This window comes from Oncorhynchus mykiss, chromosome 30 (genome assembly GCF_057628025.1).
Source record: "Oncorhynchus mykiss isolate SJ-2025 chromosome 30, ASM5762802v1, whole genome shotgun sequence".
In the NCBI taxonomy this organism is placed as follows: Eukaryota; Metazoa; Chordata; class Actinopteri; order Salmoniformes; family Salmonidae; genus Oncorhynchus; species Oncorhynchus mykiss.
In genome coordinates this window covers 26,429,707-26,452,290 of record NC_143051.1, presented here as the reverse complement: position 1 = coordinate 26,452,290, position 22,584 = coordinate 26,429,707, and the positions used below count along the sequence as shown (strand labels likewise).

The following is a 22,584-nucleotide window of genomic DNA, read 5'->3' as shown; positions in this document are numbered from 1 at the left end:
CCAGTAACCGAAAGGTCGCTGGTTCGAATACCCGAGCCAACTAGGTGAAAATCCTGTCGGTGTCCTTGAGCAAGGCACTTAACCCTAACTTGCTCCAGGGGCGCCACACTACTATGGCTGACCTTGTAGGTTGGCCTGACTTGCCTAGTTCAATAAAAAATCTAATGACCGGCCTAAATATTCCAGGTCTCTCTTGAAAAGGAGACTAACCTGGTTAAATGAATGTTAGGAAGATCCGTTCACAACTATGTAGACCTCATACAAACCGGTGGCAGCTACACAGTGTTTTGCCGCTCCGCGTGATGGAAGGCTGCATGCTGAAGCACCTTGGTTATAATGGGATAAGCAGGGAGAAGAAGATAAAGGGCTTCAAAGCCAAAATCCCGAAGTGTCCCTTTAACGATGTCCGTTAAGAGCTGCTGAATGATTTTCTCCCGGCTTAGTGAAAGGAGTGGGAGAAGAAAAGGGGAAATAAGTGTCAACAGGGAACATACGATCCTCCTGTTCTCGATCTTAGCGCGGTAGTAGGAGCCACGTGCTCCCTTTCCTGCTTTAAAGTGCTATTGCTGTAACATACACACGTGGCTCGTCCTGATTGTAAAGCCATTGATTGTCGGGATAGTAGGAGCACTTTTGTCCTCTTTTATAGCCTAGCATTGCTTTCTGGACCGTTGAAAAATATCAGAACATTCTAATCTTTCAAAAGATTTTTTAATTGTCGTCCTACAACCATCACAGCGTTTCGTAGCTTAGATACAGTGAACCCTTTGAAGCTGCATTTTAAATGTAGGATGAAATGTAAAACGTGTCATTTTCTCTAGCTCTCTCCCTCAGAGGGCTTTTTTCACTGTTTTTGAAGAAGTATGGAGATAGATTAGTCATCGAATCAGACTCTAGCCCAGTGTCTACACCATGTTTCATCAGCTTGCCTGTCAGAACAGAGACCGACCATATCTGTGGAGTTAAATTTAGACGTGGACCACTGAAACTCCCAGGCAGGTTTCTATATGCCGGAGGCTAGAAGGTTTTTGAGGCAGACTAGGTCTAGGTTCACCACAGGCTGCATACAACAGGCCTAAAGATACACCACAGGTATCGATATATCTGCTTGAATCCAAACCACCTCCTTTTTAAACTCAAATAGTAGGCCCAGCTGTTAAGTCCTTTTTCTTATTTAGGATTAGAATGCCTTACTCTGTTAGAGTAAGACCTGGGTTATATTCAATTAAAATAAGATGTTTGGAAATGGTGTAATAGGGAGGTACTACATGGACAAATGACATATGCCCTCTAGAACCTGATGTATCTCTCTCTCCCCACCCTCCAGGCTACCCCAGACAGCCTGGCTACAGTGGCATGCCCAACGCCAATTATCCTGGAGGTCCAGGAGGCATGAACCCTATGCCAGGCCAGGCTGGTGGGGCGCCGTACGCAGGCATGCCCCCCGGCAGGATGGGTCCAGGTCAGATGGGTGCTCGCCCCTACGGCCCTGGGATGGGCCCCAATATGGGCCCTGGCATGCCCCCACAGGTGACCTCTGGGATGTGTCCCCCTCCAGGCATGAACAGGAAGGTCCCCGGGGGCCCTCCGGATGCAGCCTCCGCCATGCACCACGGTGGCCCCGGAGCTAACTCTATACATAACAGGTAGGCCGCCTGGTCTGCACTCAACGACACAGTATTGCTGCTTTAGGAGACAGATTTGCGTGCCATTCAGTGTTACATGGTTCATCTCTTTGTTGGAAAGAAACCCCCATTGTTTGATCTTTCCCACTCCCAGCGGGTGAGGTCCGGTGTGAGCCCATTCAGTCTACCAGTCAGGCAGGGTAACACAGAACACAGGGACAGAGAGGAAAGCTCACACCGTTGTTCAGTCAGCTGAGGCTCAGAGCAGAGAAACAGCTCCAGACAGACAGACAGACAGACAGACAGGCAGACAGGCAGACGGGCGGGCGGGTGGAGAAGCCTGGAGACCCAGACGGGTATATCAGGAGGTAAGACGTTTTGAAACAGAGGGAAATACTATTTTATAAGAGTGTACTGAACTACAACCGAGGTGTCCACTGAGGATGTTGAGCAGAGAGGGAAGGGGGAAAAAGGGATGGAGATAACAAGGGATTTTAGGCAGATGTGGGCCTCTAAGAAAAGGGAGGGATGAGAAATACAGTATTCAGACATTTAGTTGGTTTTGTTCGTGAAAGATTATTCATATCGTCAGATTAAAACCTATCTCCAAAACAGAAACTTGTCAGGAAATGGAATAAACTGCCATATTTTCCCATTGACGAACATCCAATTTAGTAACGTCAGAAGCTATTTTGAATGCGTTTTCGTTATGAGGTTGTCATCCAACGGGCTTCTTCTGCGTATGTTTTATAACTGTGTCATGTATCGTAACCATTGTGAATGGTTTTATGTTGCCCCCCCCCTCAGGCCTCCAGGCTACCCCCCCAACATGCCCCAGGGGATGATGGGAGCAGGGTCTCCGTACGGCCCGGGGCCGGGGGCCATCAACAGCATGCAGGGCATGTTGAACCAGGGAGGACCCTATGGAGGAGGGCCCATGGGAGGGAACATGGCCAACAACACACCTGGTGAGTCTGGAGGACATATCCAATCTGTTGCGTCTCGACATTTTATTATCACCAAACTGTGTGTGGACAACATTTTTGCTCTTGGCATATCATCTGACGTGATATTTGAAATTGTATAGAACTGTCAATGAACTGGATTGAAATGTTACTTAACTAATAAGTAACATTTGTTCTCCTTCTGCCAGGCATTGTTCCTAGCCCTGAGTTTGGCATCGATGTCAAACTGAACCCAGCCCAGAAGATGAACAACAAGGTGGACGGCACTCCCAAACCTGAAACCAAGAAGGTAAAGAAGGTTTGTGGTCACCGACTTTGTGGTACTGAATGATACAGTCAGAATGAAAGCGCTGCATGGTTGTGTTTGTGCATAGAAATAGAATCCCTAGAAAGGTCAAAGCCCCTCTGACCATGGCACTTTGACTGGTAACGTCATGGGCACACTCAATATGGCTGACCTAGTATTGGGATTCTACTACTGTGGCTTGGTGAGTGGAAGTAAGTTGATGTCAATGGTGAATATCAAGCCAAATCCTCACCTCTTCCTCCTCCCATTTCCCTCTTTCAGAAGTCAAACTCTTCGACGACGACCAATGAGAAGATAACTCGTCTGTATGAGCTGGGTCCAGAGCCGGAGAGGAGGACGTGGGTAGACCGGTATCTGGCGTTCACTGAGGAGAAGGCCACGGGCATGACCAACCTTCCCGCCGTGGGACGCAAACCTCTGGACCTCTTCAGACTTTACGTCTCGGTCAAAGAGATAGGAGGCCTCACACAGGTCAGTGGGATACCGGTTTTGCAGTACTTGGTGTTTAGTGTGTTTTAGTATACCGACGTGTCATCATTTGCCTGATAATCTTGTCTTATCGTCACTTAATGTTTCTACAGAAATGTACAGTTGTTCTATGAACACCTAGTCTGGACTGTTAGGGAGCTCTGTGGTGTTGTAAGCTCTCCTCGTTCCGCCCGCCCACCAGGTGAACAAGAATAAGAAGTGGAGGGAGTTGTCCACCAACCTGAACGTGGGCACGTCCAGCAGCGCCGCCAGCTCTCTGAAGAAGCAGTACATCCAGTGTCTGTACGCCTTCGAGTGCAAGATCGAACGTGGCGAGGACCCGCCCCCGGATCTCTTCATCGACGCCAAAAAGACCACCCAGCCCAAGATCCAGCCCCCCAGCCCAGGTCAGTGTTGTGCGTGTGCATCAGCCCCCCAGCCCAGGTCAGTGTTGTGCGTGTGCATCAGCCCCCCAGCCCAGGTCAGTGTTGTGCGTGTGCATCAGCCCCCCAGCCCAGGTCAGTGTTGTGTGTGTGCATCAGCCCCCCAGCCCAGGTCAGTGTTGTGTGTGTGCATCAGCCCCCCAGCCCAGGTCAGTGTTGTGTGTGTGTGCATCAGCCCCCCAGCCCATGTCAGTGCCGGACAGTCAAACTAAACCTTTACGTCCCCTCCCTCCCATACCGACTCTGTTCAGGTTGACTTATAGTCGCATTGATTCAACTGGAATGAATGAAAGAATGTTTCACTTCTCCAGTCTCTTGCGGTTGGTTACTGTTCTATTTATCACATGGATCTCTCGTTTCCCTCCTCGCCCCATATAACTGGGCCATGAACTAGCATATTTTACTGTATCCTATTCATTTTAAAGTTAAAAGGCAATCTTCCACCGTTTTGTCATCTCTGTATGAGACGCCGCCTTCTCTAAATCACCGCTGTTTTGGCTGATAAGTGATAGCGTTGCCAAGGTAGTAAGTCACGGGTGTGTGTGTGGTGTCCTCCGACAGTTTCATGAGCATATCTGGGAGAATACTTCCTGGCATTTACCAAAGTGTGTGTGTGTGTGTGTGTGTGTGTGTAAAGACAAGGGGCGGGGTCGACTTGTCCTTTAGCCTGGTATGTGTTGGTCTGTTTGGTATGTGTCCTGTCCTGGATGTCAACGTCCTTCTGCCGCCTCAGGCCACAAACACTCATTCAGTTTATTCTAAACATATTGGTATGCTGAGGCAGTCCTGTGGTTGTCTATGAGAGGCGCAGACCGTGTGTGTTTGTTCTGTGGTTCCTCATCGTCTAATGCTGGAGGTTAAAGGGGCTGCCCTCAGTCATCTGCCCTACGCTGCTTCTCTCCTCAGGGGGGTGTTGTGTTCTGTTGGTGTTCTCACCCTAAATGCTATTTGTTTTGGAGAGGCTGGTCTCTGGTATCGCCCAGCCTGCCTGGCAGACACATCATGATGACTTGATGCCAGAACCAGCCACGTGCTCCTCTGCAGTCTGCTCTGCTGGTCTGGTCTGGCCAAGCCAAGGATAGTCAGTCATATCTGGTGGCAGAGAGTCAGTGCTGGGGGGATGGTGGGTGAGGAGTCAGGGAGTTGGGGGGCGGAAAGGGATGAGGATGAAGGGGGATTGTCTGTTGATACCTCCATTACTAGCTGCTGCTGCTAATACTACTACAGTGCCTGGTGTCTGGTTCCTGGCCCACGGCTTCAGACACCCTCTCCCTCCCTCCCTGGAGCTTTGTGCTGAGCCAGAAAATGATGAATGGGAAGAGAGGTGGGTGTGTGTGTGTAAAGTGACACACTTTTTTTTTTTGCTCCCTCCCTTGACTGCTCTTTTTTTCCCTCCCTGAGATTCTGCCCCCCTCCTCCTTCCCTTCTCTTCAGCTGTAGTGGAGGGAAATCCCTGCCCCAGGGGAGGGAGGGAGAGGGGCAGGGATTTCCCTCCAGCTGACTGATGTGAGCGGTGCTGTATGTGACAAGTGAGAAAATGTGAATAACTGTGACCTGCCAATGACCTCCTGTGTGTGTGTTTGTGTCAGTTAATGAATGGAACACATGACTCATCAGAAAGGCGTGAGCTGGGCAAAGGACGAGAGCCCCCCCCATGCCATGCAACACAAACACACTGGGCCATGTGGTAATCTGACGAGAGCTCCCCCATGCCATGCATCACAAACACACTGGACCATGTGGTAATCTGATGAGAGCCCCCCCCCCCATGCCATGCAACACAAACACACTGGACCATGTGGTAATCTGATGAGAGCCCCCCCCTCCCCCATGCCATGCAACACAAACACACTGGACCATGTGGTAATCTGATGAGAGCCCCCCCCCCCCATGCCATGCAACACAAACACACTGGACCATGTGGTAATCTGATGAGAGCCCCCCCCCCCCCCCCCCATGCCATGCAACACAAACACACTGGACCATGTGGTAATCTGATGAGAGCCCCCCCCCCACCCATGCCATGCAACACAAACACACTGGACCATGTGGTAATCTGATGAGAGCCCCCCCCCCCCCCCCCCCCCCCCCCATGCCATGCAACACAAACACACTGGACCATGTGGTAATCTGATGAGAGCCCCCCCATGCCATGCAACACAAACACACTGGACCATGTGGTAATCTGATGAGAGCCCCCCCCCCCCCCCCCCATGCCATGCAACACAAACACACTGGACCATGTGGTAATCTGACAGAGGCTGATTTTAGATCATTGTTTCCTGGTGACTTGGTGATGCCGGCAGCTAGGCATGCTGAGATGTAGGATTCCCAAAGCCAGCCTGACTCCTCTGTGCACTGTGTGTGCAGCATGGGATTTGAGAGAGGTTTAGCCTCAACACTGCTAAGGTGGTCTCTCTATCTCTCACTGTGAGCCTCTACTACCACTGAGGCTGTGTGGGATTTAGCCCCGTGACGTGTGCCTAAAATGTGTGTATTTCTACTGTGTGTTGCAGCTGGGTCTGGATCTCTGCAGGGCCCCCAGACCCCCCAGTCTACCAGTAGTTCCATGGCGGAGGGGGGGGACCTAAAGCCCCCCACCCCAGCCTCCACTCCTCACAGCCAGATACCCCCCATGCCAGGAGTCAGGTACCTATGATACTCTCTACTACTGTCTCAAAACATCACTCTCTACCACACCTGACAACAATCTCCTACCCTTCCTCCTTCCACCGAAGAAGTGTTGGTAACAAAAACAGAAGAGATTTTTCCATTCAAGGGGAAGCAAACTCAATTAACACAATTGAAAACTCTATTTAGCTTTTTTTTTATTCTGTTGGTAATTAACTCTCTCTTGCTTCCCTATAGGCTGCAGGACCCGTTTGCAGACGGGGGCGACCCGGCGTTTGCCAGACGGAACTCTATGACCCCTAACAGCTACCAGCCTGGGATGGGTGGTCCGGAGATGATGGGGCGCATGGGGCCCTATGAACCCAACAAGGACCCCTTTGGTGGCATGAGGAAAGGTGAGCAGTGGGTTAACTGGTTTTTAGACATTTTATTTGGAGGTCATAGGAAATTGTAGAAGAATACTGTACGAAGACATGGAGTATATTGTCTATCATCCAGTGTGATCATGCGTGGCTCAGCTGGTTAAGACTGTGGCTTTGTGGGTTGTGGTGGGTTCTAACCACCTGCTAAGTGGCCTAGACAGACTTGTCCCATTCAATATTGAGACACTGTTTAGTGTTTAACCAGAACTCTTTGTGTCTCTGCAGCTGGAGAGCAATTCATGACTCCAGCGTTGGGCCCTAACAGTGGTGTGGAGGGGCAGTTCAACAGAGGCCCCCCAGGGCCCATGGTCCCCAACATGCAGATGGGTCAGAGACAACAGTACCCCTATGTACCTGGATATGACAGGAGACAGGAACCAGGGATGGGTCCTGACGGCAGTATGGGTCCTGGAGCCCCCCAGCCCAACCTGATGCCTTCAGGGGCCGATTCTGGGATGTACTCCCCCAGCCGACCCCCACCGGTGCAACGGTCAGTATCTCAAACTGGGCTAAGTCACATAATGGATCTTATACATGTTAAATAATTACTGTATTTTGTCAAGAAGGTGTGGATCTTGGTGTGAGCTTATGTTATCTATTCAAACGTTTACGTTGTCTTATTTTGTGTTTTCTGTCTAGTTTATTTGAGTTAAGTTCTGCTGCATTTCAATAGCCAAAGTGTTTGTTTACCTTGTTGTATGTTGTTTCAGGCATGATTCCTATGGTAATCAGTATCCTGGCCAAGGAGCGCCACCTGGTGGCCCCTACCCCAATCAGCAGCCAGGAATGTTTCCACAGCAACAACCGGTAAGAACATTTTGTCCACTGCTCTCTTTGTATACTCATATCTGCTTCAGAAGCCTTGTAAATGTGGAGTTAAAATGGACTTACATTCATCAGTATAACTTCCATGTAATGAATGTGGGATGAGATATATATTTAACTTGAAATGTATTGAATTCATAATCAATAGTATTCTTTTGATATTGAGATGCTAACAATGTTACTGTCTTCAGAACTATAAGCGGTCTCCAGGCGACGGGGCCTACGGTCCCCCAGCGAAGCGTCACGAGGGGGATGGGATGTACAATGTCCCCTTCAGCGGTCAGCAGCAGCCAGGGCCCCAGCCCCCTGGGGCCCCCCAGGGCCAACAGGACATGTACAATCAGTACAACACAGGTTACCCTGGCTCCGACCGCCGACCACCTGGCCCCCAGGGCCAGTTCCCCTTCCCCTTCGGCCGAGACCGGGGGCCCTCTAGCGGTGTCCCAAACTCCCAGTCCCCCATGCCTCCCCAAATGATGGGCAGCCCAATGCAGGCGGCCCCTGACGGCCCTCAGTGCCCCATGTGGCAGGGACGCAACGAGATGGGCTACCCCAACTACCCCAACCGACAGGGGCCTCCGGGACCTGGCCAGGGGCCCCCCCAGGGGTACCACGGCATGAACCGGTCTGAGGAGATGATGCCAGGGGCAGACCAGCGGATTAACCACGAGGGCCAGTGGCCGGGACACCCCAACCAGAGACAACCCCCCTACGGGCCGGGGGGCTCGGGTCCCCCCATGTCCAGACCTCTGCAGTCCAACTATCAGAGCTCCCAGAACCACATATCCCAGGTGTCCAGTCCTGCCCCCATGCCCCGCCCCATGGAGAGCCGGACGTCCCCCTCCAAGTCACCCTACATGCACTCCGGCATCAAGATGCAGAAGGCGGGGCCCCCCGTGCCTGCTTCCCACATAGGCCAGGCCCCTGTGCAGCCCCCTCTCATCAGGCGGGACATATCCTTCCCCCCAGGGTCGGTGGAGGCCTCCCAACCCATCCTCAAACCCAGAGGAAGACTCACCATGAAAGACATCGGTACGCAAACTTGCCATTTTCAGGACATTAAATGTTAGCAGACCCTTTGCACAAAGTCACTTACATTGGGGTCACTTAGAAATGTTCTTGTTTTTAAAGAAAAGCACATTTTTTGTCCTTTAAAATAATATCAAATTGATCAGAAATACAGTGTAGGCATTGTTAATGTTGTAAATGACTATTGTAGCTGGAAACGGCTGATTTAAATAAAATAAAATAATAATAAAAATAATAGTAATACTTATGGAATATCTACATAGGCGTACAGAGGCCCATTATCTGCAACTATCACTCCTGTGTTCCAATGGCACATTGTGTTAGCTAATCCAAGTTTATAATTTTAAAAGGCTAATTGATCACTAGAAAACCCTTTTGCAATTATGTTAGCACTGCTGAAAACTGTTGTACTGATTAAAGAAGCGATACAACTGGCCTTCTTTAGACTAGTTGAGTATCTTGAGCATCAGCATTTGTGGGTTTGATTACAGGCTCAAACTTGCCAGAAACAAAGAACTTTCTTCTGAAACTTGTCAGTCTATTCTTGTTCTGAGAAATGAAGGCTTCCATGCAAGAAATTGCCAAGAAAATGAAGATCTCGTACAACGCTGTGTACTTCACAGAACAGCGCAAACTCGCCTCTTCACTGTTGCCGTTGAGGCTGGTGTATTGCGGGTACTATTTAATGAAGCTGCCAGTTGAGGACTTGTGAGGCGTCTGTTGCTCAAACTAGACACTCAAGTACTTGTCCTCTTGCTCATTTGTGCACCGGGGCCTCCCACTCATTCTGTTCTAGTTGGAGACAGTTTGCGCTGTTCTGTGAAGGGAGAAGTACACAGTGTTGTATGATATCTTCAGTTTCTTGGCAGTTTCTCTCATGGAATAGCCTTCATTTTTCAGAACAAGAATAGACTGACAAGTTTCAGAAGTAAGTTCTTTGTTTCTGGCCATTTGAGCCTGTAATCGAACCCACAAATGCTGACGCTCCAGATACTCATTTACTCCAAAAAAAAAGGCCAGTTTTATTGCTTCTTTAATCAGAACAACAGTTTTCAGCTGTGCTGCTAACATTGTAAAAGGGTTTTCTAATGATCAATTTGCTTTTTAAAATGATAAACTTGGATTCGCTAACACGTGCCATTGGAACACAGGAGTGATAGTTGCTGATATTGGGCCTCTGTAGATACACCATTAAAAATCAGCAGTTTCCAGCTACAATAGTCATCTACAACATTAACAATGTCTACACTGTATTTCTGATCAATTTGATGTTACTGTAATGGATAACAAAAGGTCTGTAATGCTAGTAAAGTGGTACCATCCTCCTGTATCAGTCACTGATGTATTTTCTGCTGTGTTCTCTCAGGCACCCCAGAGGCCTGGAGAGTGATGATGTCACTGAAGTCAGGCTTACTAGCTGAGAGCACTTGGGCCTTGGACACCATTAATATTCTACTGTATGATGACAACAGCATTTCTACTTTCAACCTCTGCCAGGTGAGTTACAACAGGCCTTAGAATGAAACATTTTAACCAGATGATAGTGTTTTTCTTTAAGAAGCATTCTAATAAAACTTTCAAATATCTATGTATTGTCTGACATTATCCTCCAATCAGATGTTCTAGGTTGTCACATCTCTGAATAAAGAATTAATGCATGATTACAGCCTGTCCTGTCATATCCTGTCTCCTCTCAGCTGCCTGGGTTCCTGGAGCTGGTAGTGGAGTATTTCAGACGCTGCCTCATCGAGATCTTTGGCATCCTGAAGGAGTATGAGGTGGGAGACCCTGGCCAGAGGATGCTCATCGACCCGCATACTGCTGACGAAGACTGCTCTGATGAAGAGCTACCTGAGCAGGAGGACATGGAGGAGGACGAGGAAGAAGAAGAGGATGACGAAGAGGAGGAGGAGGAGAGGAAAAGCAACACAGACACCACCACCTCGTCGCAGCAGGTCCAGGTGAAACAGGAGGGGGTGGGGAAAGAGGAGAAATCTACAACGGAGAAGTTGACAGCAGAGGAGGAAAGGGAAGGAGGAGAGTCTTCTTCCTCCTCCCCAGCCCCTCAGGACTCTAGCCTCTCCCAGGAGAAACCCAAACAGGCCAGTAAGTTCGACAAGCTGCCCATCAAGATGGTGCGTAAGAAAGACCCCTTCCCCGGTTGCCGTTCTAGTAAACTAGGCCGGCGGCAGAGCTTTGACAGCGGACTGATCCACTGGAGTATCGGCGGGGGGGACACCACGGAACACATCCAGACCCACTTCGAGAGCCGGTCCGACCTCCTCAAGCAGCGGAAACGGGTGCCGCCGTCAGTCACCGAGAGCAGGAAGAAGGTTGCAGTGACTGTGTCAGAACACCCTGAGAAGACCAAGCCTGGCAAGGAGCAGACCACCTCCCCTGCAGAGAAGACCACCAAGACCTCCGCCCCAACCACACCTGCCCCGGTCACCGCCACCATTGACGACGTGCTGTCGGCCCGGCCGGGCTCGGTGACGGAGGAGGCGGTGCGAGGAGCAGCCGAGGAGCAGAAGGAGAGCGGGGGACAGTTCCTGTTCTCCATCCGCCAGGCGCAGCAGAGCCGACGCAACATCACCATCCTGGAGGACGAGCCTCACAGCAAGGACGAGACCCCACTGAGCACGCTGTCAGACTGGCAGGATGCCCTGGCTCGCCGCTGCATCTGCGTCTCCAACATTGTTCGATCGCTCTCCTTCATCCCCGGCAATGACCTGGAGATGTCCAAACACCCAGGGCTGCTGCTGCTGCTGGGCCGTCTGGTCCTGCTCCACCACCGTCACCCAGAGAGGAAACAGGCCCCCGTCACCTACGAGAAGGAGGAGGACGAGGGGGTGAGCTGTGAGAGGGACGAATGGTGGTGGGACTGTCTGGAGGTCCTCAGGGAGAACTGCCTGGTCACTCTGGCTAACATCTCCGGCCAGCTGGACTTGTCCATCTACCCAGAGAGCATCTGTCTGCCCCTGCTGGATGGCCTGCTCCACTGGGCTGTTTGTCCCTCAGCCGAGGCCTTGGACCCCTTCCCCATGCTGGGGCCCCACGGGGCCCTATCCCCCCAGAGACTGGTGCTGGAGACCCTCAGCAAGCTGAGCATCCAGGACAACAACGTGGACCTTATCCTGGCCACGCCTCCATTCAGCCGGCTGGAGAAGCTGTACGGGACGCTGGTGCGTCTGGTCGGGGAGAGGAAGGTGGCTGTCTGCAGGGAGATGTCTGTGGTCTTACTGGCCAACCTGGCCCAGGGAGACAGCATGGCGGCCAGGGCCATCGCCGTGCAGAAGGCCAGCGTTGGTAACCTCCTGGGCTTCCTGGAGGACAGTCTAGCAGCCACGCAGTACCAGCAGAGCCAGAGTTCCCTGATGCACCTACAGGGGGCTCACTTTGAGCCCACCAGTGTGGACATGATGCGGCGAGCGGCCCGCGCCCTGCACGCCATGGCTAAGGTGGAGGAGAACCACTCAGAGTTCACCCTGTACGAGTCCCGCCTACTGGACATCTCTGTCTCACCACTCATGAACTCTCTGGTGTCCCATGTGATCTGTGACGTACTCTTTCTGATTGGCCAGTCATGACAGCCGTGGGGGTTTCAGCTTCGCTTTCTCTTTCTGTTCCCCCACCCCGTTCTTCACCCCACCCTTATTTTTTTTGTGTGTCGAGTGGGAGAACTAAGAGCAAAACTGACTGTCCTAGTTTTAATTTATGCAAAATCACCTCGGATTCCACTGTCTGTCCTTTCTACCCCCCTGGTTCTCACTTAAAGGACAGATTTACTGAAGTAGCGGTGGAGTTAAACATTCTGGAACACGGAAACTGAGAAACTAACGTGGATATGTGATAAAACAGATGAAATGGGACCCTGGCTTGGGAGGGAGGGAGAGCGCTGCCCGGCGGGAAACAACTTTTTTAATGAAAAGATTTTAAAAAATTGACACAAAAAAATCAAACATAAAAACTGTAACCAAAGTTGCTGTCTCGTTTACAGTGAGTTTGGGGGATATATGTGCCCGGGTTCTCCTCCCTTGGAGTTGGTGGTGAGCAGGGCGGGCATGGACAGGGAAAACCTGTTTTTGGTTCATGTACGGTGAAACAGACTCCTGGACTCTGGTTTGGTATACTGCTGTAACTTGGACGCTATCTATTCAGCCCTACACGACCCAGGTTATCAGCTGTGAACAGACAGACGGACATCTTCAACGGGGAGGCCTGTGCAGTAGATTGTAGGACTTTTTTCCCCCTGTACTGTACACCTTAAAAACAACTGTAAACATACTGTAATAATACTGTTTCACACTGAGATACGCTGGCTTGGCAGCAAACTGTAGTTTTTAAAAATGATTTTAGTTAAATGTTGAACTGAGAGAGATGACAAAAGGCTTTCCCCCCAAAGTATCGTGAACCTTACAACACCCCGACCTCTTCTTTGTCCCTCGATTGTATGACTTGACCCTTATAAAATAAGTCACCTTTTAGGACTGCTCCTCTACTTTAGACTCAGTCCCGACTGCTGTGTATATATGATGTTGTACATTACACCTCTCTCTTTCTCTCTAACCTTTCTGTTGCTCTTCACCATTTTTAATCTTAGATGAATTAAAGGTTACACTCAAGTGAAATTCCCTGCATCAAGTTCGCCATGGAATTACCTTTGAACCCTCACCCCTGACCCACCCGCCTGTCTCTCGCTACAGGGACCCCGCTGCTGCGACTCCCTCGCAACGTCTCATCCCACTCCCACACACACACCCCCACGACACACACTGATCAAGTTTGTCTCCAGTACCACTGAGTCTAACATGACAGAAACCATGTCTGCTACAGTTCCATTTCAGCTCCTACATCAAAGCAAAGCAAGACCCCTGATGAAGAAATAAACCGTTTGAATTTTGTTCATTTGTTTTTCCAGTGATATGGATTCTGCATATTTGTATTTCAGACGATGTAGCTAAAGACTTGATGTAAATTCCTATTTTTTTTTCCTTTTTTTGGCTTAATGAATATAATTTCTTCATTATGAAATCTTTATACTATATGTTCCACGTGTTACGAATAAATGTACATTAAATCTTCGTAAGACGTTTGATGGATTTATTTACTATGGGCTTTTGAACGTGTCTGTTATTGGTGGCCCTGCAGTCAGTCATACACCACAGGTGTATTCACTAGGATCTGAACGGGCCGAAACAGGGCAGAAACTCTCATTTTGTACAAAGCGTTTTCCGTTACAAAGCGTTTTGCTACAGTGTGCCACACGTCTTTTGGATGTTAGGATCTCTGCTGTAGTCAAGTTGAGGCATATATATATATTTTTAAACAATGCTAGTGATCTCTACCATGTGTATAGTTGATAATCTCCTAGAGGTTGCTGATGGTGTGTTATGAGATTGAGCATAGCACACTTCCTGTATGTACAGTTCTATCTACCTTCAACTCATAAGGCTTTTGTTAGCTACCTCACATTGGGTTCAGCCAGGTTCTAGTACCGTAGAGGTCAGTACATTGCTTAAAAGTAGACTGAACTGAGCAGCACCGGCGATATTGAGCTTGTTTTTGAGTGGTAAATCAAAAGCAACTGACTAGACAAAAGTCGAGCACTGAAGTCGGGGGAAGTGCATCTGCGACAGCTGAAAATCAGACACTGATGTGATTTTCCAATAGCAAGGCTCAGTGCAACATGGCAGTGTTGACATTGTTTATAAAAGTTGTTCTTTATATTGTCAAAATTAAAATGTCTCCACAAATCACACTCACAAACTGAATATATGTGTGTACATTGTACAATTAATTAGTGAGAGTGCCTCTATCACATTAATTTATACATATACTGTGCCGGGGAGAAGTATTTGCCCCCTTTCTGATTTTAGTCTTGATACTGAATGTTAAGATCTTCAACCAAAACATAATATTAGATAAAGTGAACCTGAGTTTACAAATAACAAAAAAATACTTATTTTAATTTAATTAAAGTTATGAAATGCCCAATTTCCCTGTGTAAAAAAAAAAAAGAAGTAATTCCCCCCCCTTACACTCAACTGGTTGTGCCACCTTTAGCAGTAATGACTGCAACCAAATGTTTCCTGTAGTTGTTGATCAGTCTCACATCGCTATGGAGGAATTTTGGCCCGCTCTTGTGTGCAGAACTGCTCTTACTTAGCGACATCTGTGGGTTTTCAAGCAGGAACTGCTCATTTCAAGGCCTGCCACATCTCAATTGGGATTAGGTCTGGACTTGAACCATTTTCATGTACACTTGATTGTGTGTTTTGTATCATTGTCTTGCTGCATGATCCAGCTGCGCTTCAGCTCAGACAGATGGCCTGACATTCTCCTGTAGAATTCTCTGATACAGAGCAGAATTCATGGTTCCTTCAATTAAGGCAAGTCGTCCAGGTCCTGAGGCAGCAAAACATCTCCAAACCATCACACTACCACCACCATGCTTGACTGCTGTTTGGAGTGTTTATCTGACTGAAGAAAAACAAAAATTAGATATATCCTCTTCACTTCTAAACCAAAGTTGTGCCCCTGGTCAAAATAATAAATTTTTGCATGACATGGGTCCCATTATGCCTGGTGAAAACCAAACACAGCATTCCACAGTTGGTTCCAGTTTCAATCAGGTCTTTGGTCACATTTGCGTGGGTCAAACTAAACACCCTAATGATTGGTTGACAATAGAGCCTCCCACAATGCAGGAGATAGTTATTGCTCTTCATCCTGCATCTATGTATATGAATGGACAAAAAAAACATTGATCACGTGACACCATTCCTATATGAAGATTCAACAGCATATTGAAGCCAAATGAAGTCGGTTAAGATGGCGTCTCATGGAGACAACTTTTGCAGTTTGAACTACTCCAGGAAGTGACATTTGCAGGCTTGCTCAGTGCTGCCCCCTCTCATTGACAAATGTAAGTTCAATGCCAACTGGGGTATTGCAGGCTGCCATTAGCAACTCAACTATTCTTATAACTTCTTCTGTGTGCGATTTAAAATAATCGGTTCAAGGACACATCTGGTGTATTAGAATACATTATTGCTACCATGATTGTCTTCAAATGTGTTATTTATCTTAACAGTTAGAACCGATGACGTGTTCCTACGCATGAGTTTAGATTAGCCAACGTCTCCATGATATCACCGACAAGTGTGATTGGGGATTTCTATTGGAGAAGCAGTTTCTGCCTAACTTCATACTGTAGTGTGACTTCACTCTCACACGATATCTGCGCATGTGCTTCACAGGTTTGCTTCACAGCGTTGTAGCCAGGGGACCAAAAAAGAAGAGAAGTTGAGCCCCGTGCTTCAAATCAAATTTATTTATACAGCCCTTCTTACATCAGCTGATATCTCAAAGTGCTGTACAGAAGCCCAGCCTAAAACCCCAAACAGCAAGCAATGAAGGTCGCCGCAGCCAGAACAGTTGAAACTGGAGCAGCAGCACGGCTAGGTGGACTGGGGATTGCAAGGAGTCATCATGCCAGGTAGTCCTGAGGCATGGTCCTAGGGCTCAGGTCCTCCGAGAGAGAGAAAGAAAGAGAAAGAGAGAATTAGAGAGAGCATACTTAAATTCACACAGGACACCGGATAAGACAGGAGAAGTACTCCAGATATAACTAGGCCCCTGAAACATAAACTACTGCAGCATAAATACTGGAGGCTGAGACAGGAGGGGTCAGGAGACACTTTGGCCCCATCCGATGACACCCCCAGACAGGCAGGATATAACCCCACCCACTTTTCCAAAGCACAGCCCTCACACCACTAGAGGGATATCTTCAACCACCATCTTACCATCCTGAGACAAGGCTGAGTATAGCCCACAAAGATCTCCGCCACGGCACAACCCAAGGGGGGGCCCAACCCAGACAGTAAGATCACGTCTGACTCAACCCACTCAAGTGAGGCACCCTTCCTAGGGACGGCATGGAAGAGCACCAGTAAGCCAGTGACTCAGCCCCTGTAATAGGGTTAGAGGCAGAGAATCACAGTGGAAAGAGGGGAACTGGCCAGGCAGAGACAGCAAGGGCGGTTCGTTGCTCCAGAGCCTTTCCGTTCACCTTCACACTCCTGGGCCATACTACACTCAATCATATGACCCACTGAAGAGATGAGTCTTCAGTAAAGACTTAAAGGTTGAGACCGAGTCTGCATCTCTCACACGGGTAGGCAGACCATTCCATAAAAATGGAGCTCTATAGGAGAAAGCCCTGCCTCCAGCTGTTTCTTAGAAATTCTAGGGAAAATTAGGAGGCCTGCATCTTATGACCGACCGTAGGGTACGTGTAGGTATGTATGGGCAGGACCAAATCGGAAAGATAGGTAGGAGCAAGCCCATGTAATGCTTTGTAGGTTAGCAGTAAAACCTTGAAATCAGCCCTTGCCTTAACAGGAAGCCAGTGTAGGGAGGCTAGCACTGGAGTAATATGATCAAATCTTTTGGTTATAGTCAAGAATCTAGCAGCCGTATTTAGCACTAACTGAAGTTTATTTAGTGCTTTATGGATAAATAGATAAAAATTGATACATTTTTCTGCATCATTTTTGGACAGAAAGTTTCTGATTTTTTCAATGTTACGTAGATGGAAAAAAGCTGTCCTTGAAATGGTCTTAATATTTTCGTCAAAAGAGAGATCAGGGTCCAGAGTAACGCCGAGGTCCTTCACAGTTTTAATTGAGACGACTGTACAACCATCAAGATTAATTGTCAGATTCAACAGAAGATCTCTTTGTTTCTTGGGACCTAGAACAAGCATCTCTGTTTTGTCCGAGTTTAAAAGTAGAAAGTTTGTAGCCATCCACTTCCTTATGTCTGAAACACATGCTTCTAGCGAGGGCAATTTTGGGGCTTCACCATGTTTCATTGAAATGTACAGCTGTTTGTCATCCGCATAGCTGTGAAAGTTAACATTATGTTTTCGAATGACATCCCCAAGAGGTAAAACATATAGTGAAAACAATAGTGGTCCTAAAACAGAACCTTGAGGAACACTGAAATGTACAATTGATTTGTCAGAGGACAAACCATTCACAGAGACAAACTGATATCTTTCTGACAGATAAGATCTAAACCAGGCCAGAACACGTCCGTGAAGACCAGTTTGGGTTTCCAATCTCTCCAAAAGAATGTGGTGATCGATGGTATCAAAAGCAGCACTAAGGTATAGGAGCACGAGGATAGATGCAGAGCCTCGGTCTGATGCCATTAAAAGGTAATTTACCACCTTCACAAGTGCAGTCTCAGTGCTATGATGGGGTCGAAATCCAGACTGAAGCATTTTGTATACATTGTTTGTCTTCAGGAAGGCAGTGAGTTGCTGCGCAACAGCTTTTTCAAAAAGATTTGAGAGGAATGGAAGATTCGATATAGGCCGATTAGTTTAAAAAAATATTTTCTGGGTCAAGGTTTTGCTTTTTCAAGAGATGCTTTATTACTGCAACTGTTAGTGAGTTTGGTACACATCCGGTGGATAGAGAGCCATTTATTATGTTCAACATAGGAGGGCCAAGCACAGGAAGCAGCTCTTTCAGTAGTTTAGTTGGAATAGGGTCCAGTATGCAGCTTGAAGGTTTAGAAGCCTTGATTATTTTCATCATTGTGTCAAGAGATAAAAACACCTGAGTGTCTCTCTTGATCCTAGGTCCTGGCAGAGGTGTGCAGACTCAGGACAACTGAGCTTTGGAGGAATATGCAGATTTAAAGAGGAGTCTGTAATTTACTTTCTAATGATCATGATCTTTTCCTCAAAGAAGTTCATGAATTTATTACTGCTGAAGTGAAAGCCATCCTCTCTTGGGGAATGCTGCTTTTTAGTTAGCTTTGCTACAGTATCAAAAAGACATTTAGGATTGTTCTTAATTTCCTCAATTAAGTTGGAAAAATAGGTTGATCGAGCAGCAGTGAGGGCTCTTCGATACTGCACGGTACTGTCCTTCCAAGTTAGTCAGAAGACTTCCAGTTTGGTGTGGCGCTCGGGTATTTTCTGTATGCCAGGGAGCTAGTTTCTTATGACAAATGTTTTTCGTTTTTAGGGGTGCAACTGCATCTAGAGTATTGCGCAAGGTTAAATTGAGATCCTCAGTTAGGTGGTTAACTGATTTTTGTCCTCTGACATCCTTGGGTAGGCAGAGGGAGTCTGGAAGTGCATAAAGGAATATTTTGTTTGTCTGAGAATTTATAGCACGACTTTTGATGCTCCTTTGTTGGGTTCGGAGCAGATTATTTGTTGCGATTGCAAACGTAATAAAATGGTGGTCCGATAGCCCAGGATTATGAGGAAAAACATTAAGATCCATGGGACAAAACTAGGTCCAGAGTATGACTGTAACAGTGAGTAGGTCCAGAGACATGTTGGACAAAACCCACTGAGTAGTAAGTTTTAAGTTCCTCGGCGTACACATCACGGACAAAGTAAATTGGTCCACCCACACAGACAGCGTTGTGAAGAAGGCGCAGCAGCGCCTCTTCAACCTCAGGAGGCTGAAGAAATTCGGCTTGTCACCTAAAGCACTCACAAACTTCTACAGATGCACAATCGAGAGCATCCTGTCGGGCTGTATCACCGCCTGGTACGACAACTGCTCCACCCACAACCGTAAGGCTCTCCAGAGGGTAGTGAGGTCTGCACAACGCATCACCGGGGGCAAACTACCTGCCCTCCAGGACACCTATACCACCCGTTGTCACAGGAAGGCCATAATGATCATCAAGGACAACAACCACCCGAGCCACTGCCTGTTCACCCCGCTATCATCCAGAAGGCGAGGTCAGTACAGGTGCATCAAAGTAGGGACAAAGAGACTGAAAAATAGCTTCTATCTCAAGGCCATTAGACTGTTAAACAGCCAACACTAACATTGAGTGGCTGCTGCCAACATACTCACTCAACTCCAGCCACTTTAATAATGGAAAAATTGATGTAAAAATGTATCAATAGCCACTTTAAACAATGCCACTTAATATACTGTTTATATAGCCTACATTACTCATCTCATATGTATATACTGTACCCTATACCATCTACTGCATCTTGCCATCTTTATGTAATACATGTATCACTAGCCACTTTAAACAATGGCACTTTTATGTTTACATACCCTACATTACTCATCTCATATGTATATACTATACTCTATACCATCTACTGCATCTTGCCTATGCCGTTCTGTACCATCACTCATTCATATATTTGTATGTACATATTCTTCATCCCTTTACACTTGTGTGTATAAGGTAGTTGTTGTGGAATTGTTAGGTTAGATTACTCGTTGGTTATTACTGCATTGTCGGAAGTAGAAGTACAAGCATTTCGCTACACTCGCATTAACATCTGCTTACCATGTGTCTGTGAAAAATAAAATTTGATATGATTTACACAACATGTCTACCACTTTGAAGATGCAAAATACCACCTGATATAGAGGTCCTGGATGGCAGGGAGCTCAGCCACAGTGAGGCTAATAGATGCATGGTGTGATTGTACATCTTAAGGCCAAACACAACATGCAACCAACATTCTATCTCTGACACGCAACCAATGTTATAAGCAATAAGACATTTATTAACACATTATTTAATCTTGCTTCTAAACTTGCATTTGATTTCCAACAGTGATGGTTTGTATAACCCTTGCTGTCAGCCTGTCTGACCTCGCAAACAATGTTTCACTTTTGAAATTCGACCTCGCTCCGCTACAGAGAATGCTGTGCACAAACGAGACATAAACTTTTCTGATCCATGAGAAATAATGAAACAGTATTATTATCAGTGCCAATTTCAGCATGTAAATCTTGGTGGGACAAAAAAAAGAAGAAGTGGGATGCCTGCCAGCAAAGCAGCTACACAACACAACACTAAACAATACATTGCAACGGTGCCCACAAACTATTAGGGCTTTCATAAAGCTGTCCCAACAGCAGTCCCAACACCTTACCACTGCTACACCTGGCTATCAGCGAAGCCTTGTCTGGCAGTGAAACAGTTCCTTCGGCCTTATTTACTGCCTTTAAAAAAACCACAGCTGATATGGCTGACTTGCTTAAACAAATGTGGTTTCTAATGACAATTGAGATGTACAAACTATGGCATAAGGGGACGACAAGCGGATAAGAGGCAATCCGTAATTTTGATTAAGACATTAATGAGCGAGCTAGGATGGACACAGTGAATATAACTATTTGTTTGGCACTTTTGAAATGTAAACCAACAGAATTCAGAACATGGGCCGTGTACACCAAGTCAGAGCCTTAGGATAAATAAAGGGGCAGATACAGTGCCTTGGAAAAGTATTCATCCCCTTTGGCGTTTTTCCTATTTTGTTGCATTACAACCTGTAATTTAAAATGATTTTTATTTGGATTTCATGTAATGGACATACACAAAATAAAATGGAAAAGTGGTGCGTGCATATGTATTCACCCCTTTTGCTATGAAGCCCATAAATAAGATCTGGTGCAACCAATTACCTTCAGAAGTCACATAATTAGTTAAATAAAGTGTTACATGATCTGTCACATGATCTCATCATACTGCTAAAGCAACACTCAAGTGGTTTAAGGGGAAACATTTAAATGTCTTGGAATGGCCTAAAAGCCCAGACCTCAATCCAATTGAGAATCTGTGGTATGACTTAAATATTGCTGTACACCAGCAGAACCCATCCAACTTGAAGGAGCTGGAGCAGTTTTGCCTTGAATAATGGGCAAAAATCCCAGTGGTTAGATATGCCAAGCTTGTAGAAACATACCCCAAGAGACTTGCAGTTGTAATTGCAGCACAAGGTGTCTACAAAGTATTGACTTTGGGGGGGGGGGGGGGGTGAATAGTAATGCACGCTCAAGTTCAGTTTTTTGTATTATTTCTTGTTTGTTTCACAAGAAAAAATATTTTGCATCTTCAAAGTGGTAGGCACGTTGTGTAAATCAAATCAAAATCAAATCAAAATGTTATTAACTAATAACTAACTATAACTAATAACTAACTATATAAATGTGCACACGTTTGCATAACCTAACCCACCAACAGTAACTCTTAAACCATTCCAGCTACATACACCAAACCAATTTTCACATGTTCTGGCTATCCTAACTTCAAATTCTTTAAAACTTTTATCAAGTATAACGATGTAAATTAGCATAAAATAACTAACGAACAGTAACTCTTGAACTGTTCAAGCTAGATACACCATACCAACTTTCATATGTTCAGGCCATTCTACATTTCTCAACTATAACCAGTCACCGCCGTTACTACTGCAGACACTACCACTACTATAACGTTTTCCCAAACCATACGTACTTTAAAACGGATTTAAAGTAACACTTTTTAAACTTCTACCACGATAATAGTTTAATCCAGTCCTATCAATTGTACTTGAAGTACAATTACCATATAGTCCATGGTATTTTTATTATGAAATGTATAATAAAACAAATAATTCAGCCTTTGGCACTATTGATACTGTGCAATGTTTCCTAATTGTAAATAAAATCACTCTCTCTTCTATTACAGAGAACCTGCATAGGCCACAGTATTCAGAGGAGATTCTCCTTCCGAGCTCTTGCCGTGAAGCAAACTGAAATGGGTGGAGCTGATTAGTATGCTGTGTATACTGATGACCAAATCCATCATTAGCTCCTTGTCTCTGGATAGAGCTTTTCAGGTTCCAGTTGATGCAGTCTCGGGTAGGAGTCCTGAATACCTTTATCGATCCTGTATGATATTCATAACACCTCATATTAGATTGAATTTGGTGCTAAATATGCTATAGACTACCGTATATTATTTCATAATATTCTGATGTATTTATCCTTCCACAGATACAAAGGAAAGCAAAGCTTCTGCTGTGAAGTTGGG

The 22,584-nt window shown here is 46.6% G+C and overlaps 1 protein-coding gene across 4 annotated transcripts in view; it reads left to right on the top strand.

Moving 5' to 3' along the window:
• LOC110488185 (AT-rich interactive domain-containing protein 1A) overlaps positions 1-13,796 on the top strand; it is a 68,404-nt gene extending 54,608 nt beyond the window's left edge. For 2 of the 4 annotated variants that reach the window (XM_090227929.1, XM_036971646.2), the window contains exons 8-19: positions 1,328-1,646; positions 2,433-2,593; positions 2,779-2,879; positions 3,159-3,368; positions 3,568-3,772; positions 6,325-6,457; positions 6,677-6,834; positions 7,087-7,351; positions 7,572-7,668; positions 7,878-8,718; positions 10,082-10,212; positions 10,413-13,796. In XM_090227929.1, coding sequence (XP_090084055.1) covers positions 1,328-1,646; positions 2,433-2,593; positions 2,779-2,879; positions 3,159-3,368; positions 3,568-3,772; positions 6,325-6,457; positions 6,677-6,834; positions 7,087-7,351; positions 7,572-7,668; positions 7,878-8,718; positions 10,082-10,212; positions 10,413-12,302 — 4,511 coding nt within the window. In that variant the 3' untranslated portion in view covers positions 12,303-13,796. Of the gene's footprint in view, positions 1-1,327; positions 1,647-2,432; positions 2,594-2,778; positions 2,889-3,158; positions 3,369-3,567; positions 3,773-6,324; positions 6,458-6,676; positions 6,835-7,086; positions 7,352-7,571; positions 7,669-7,877; positions 8,719-10,081; positions 10,213-10,412 lie in introns of all 4 variants that reach the window. The other 2 variants (XM_036971647.2, XM_036971645.2) reach the window with 1 other exon arrangement.
• Positions 13,797-22,584: the final 8,788 nt, after the last annotated feature.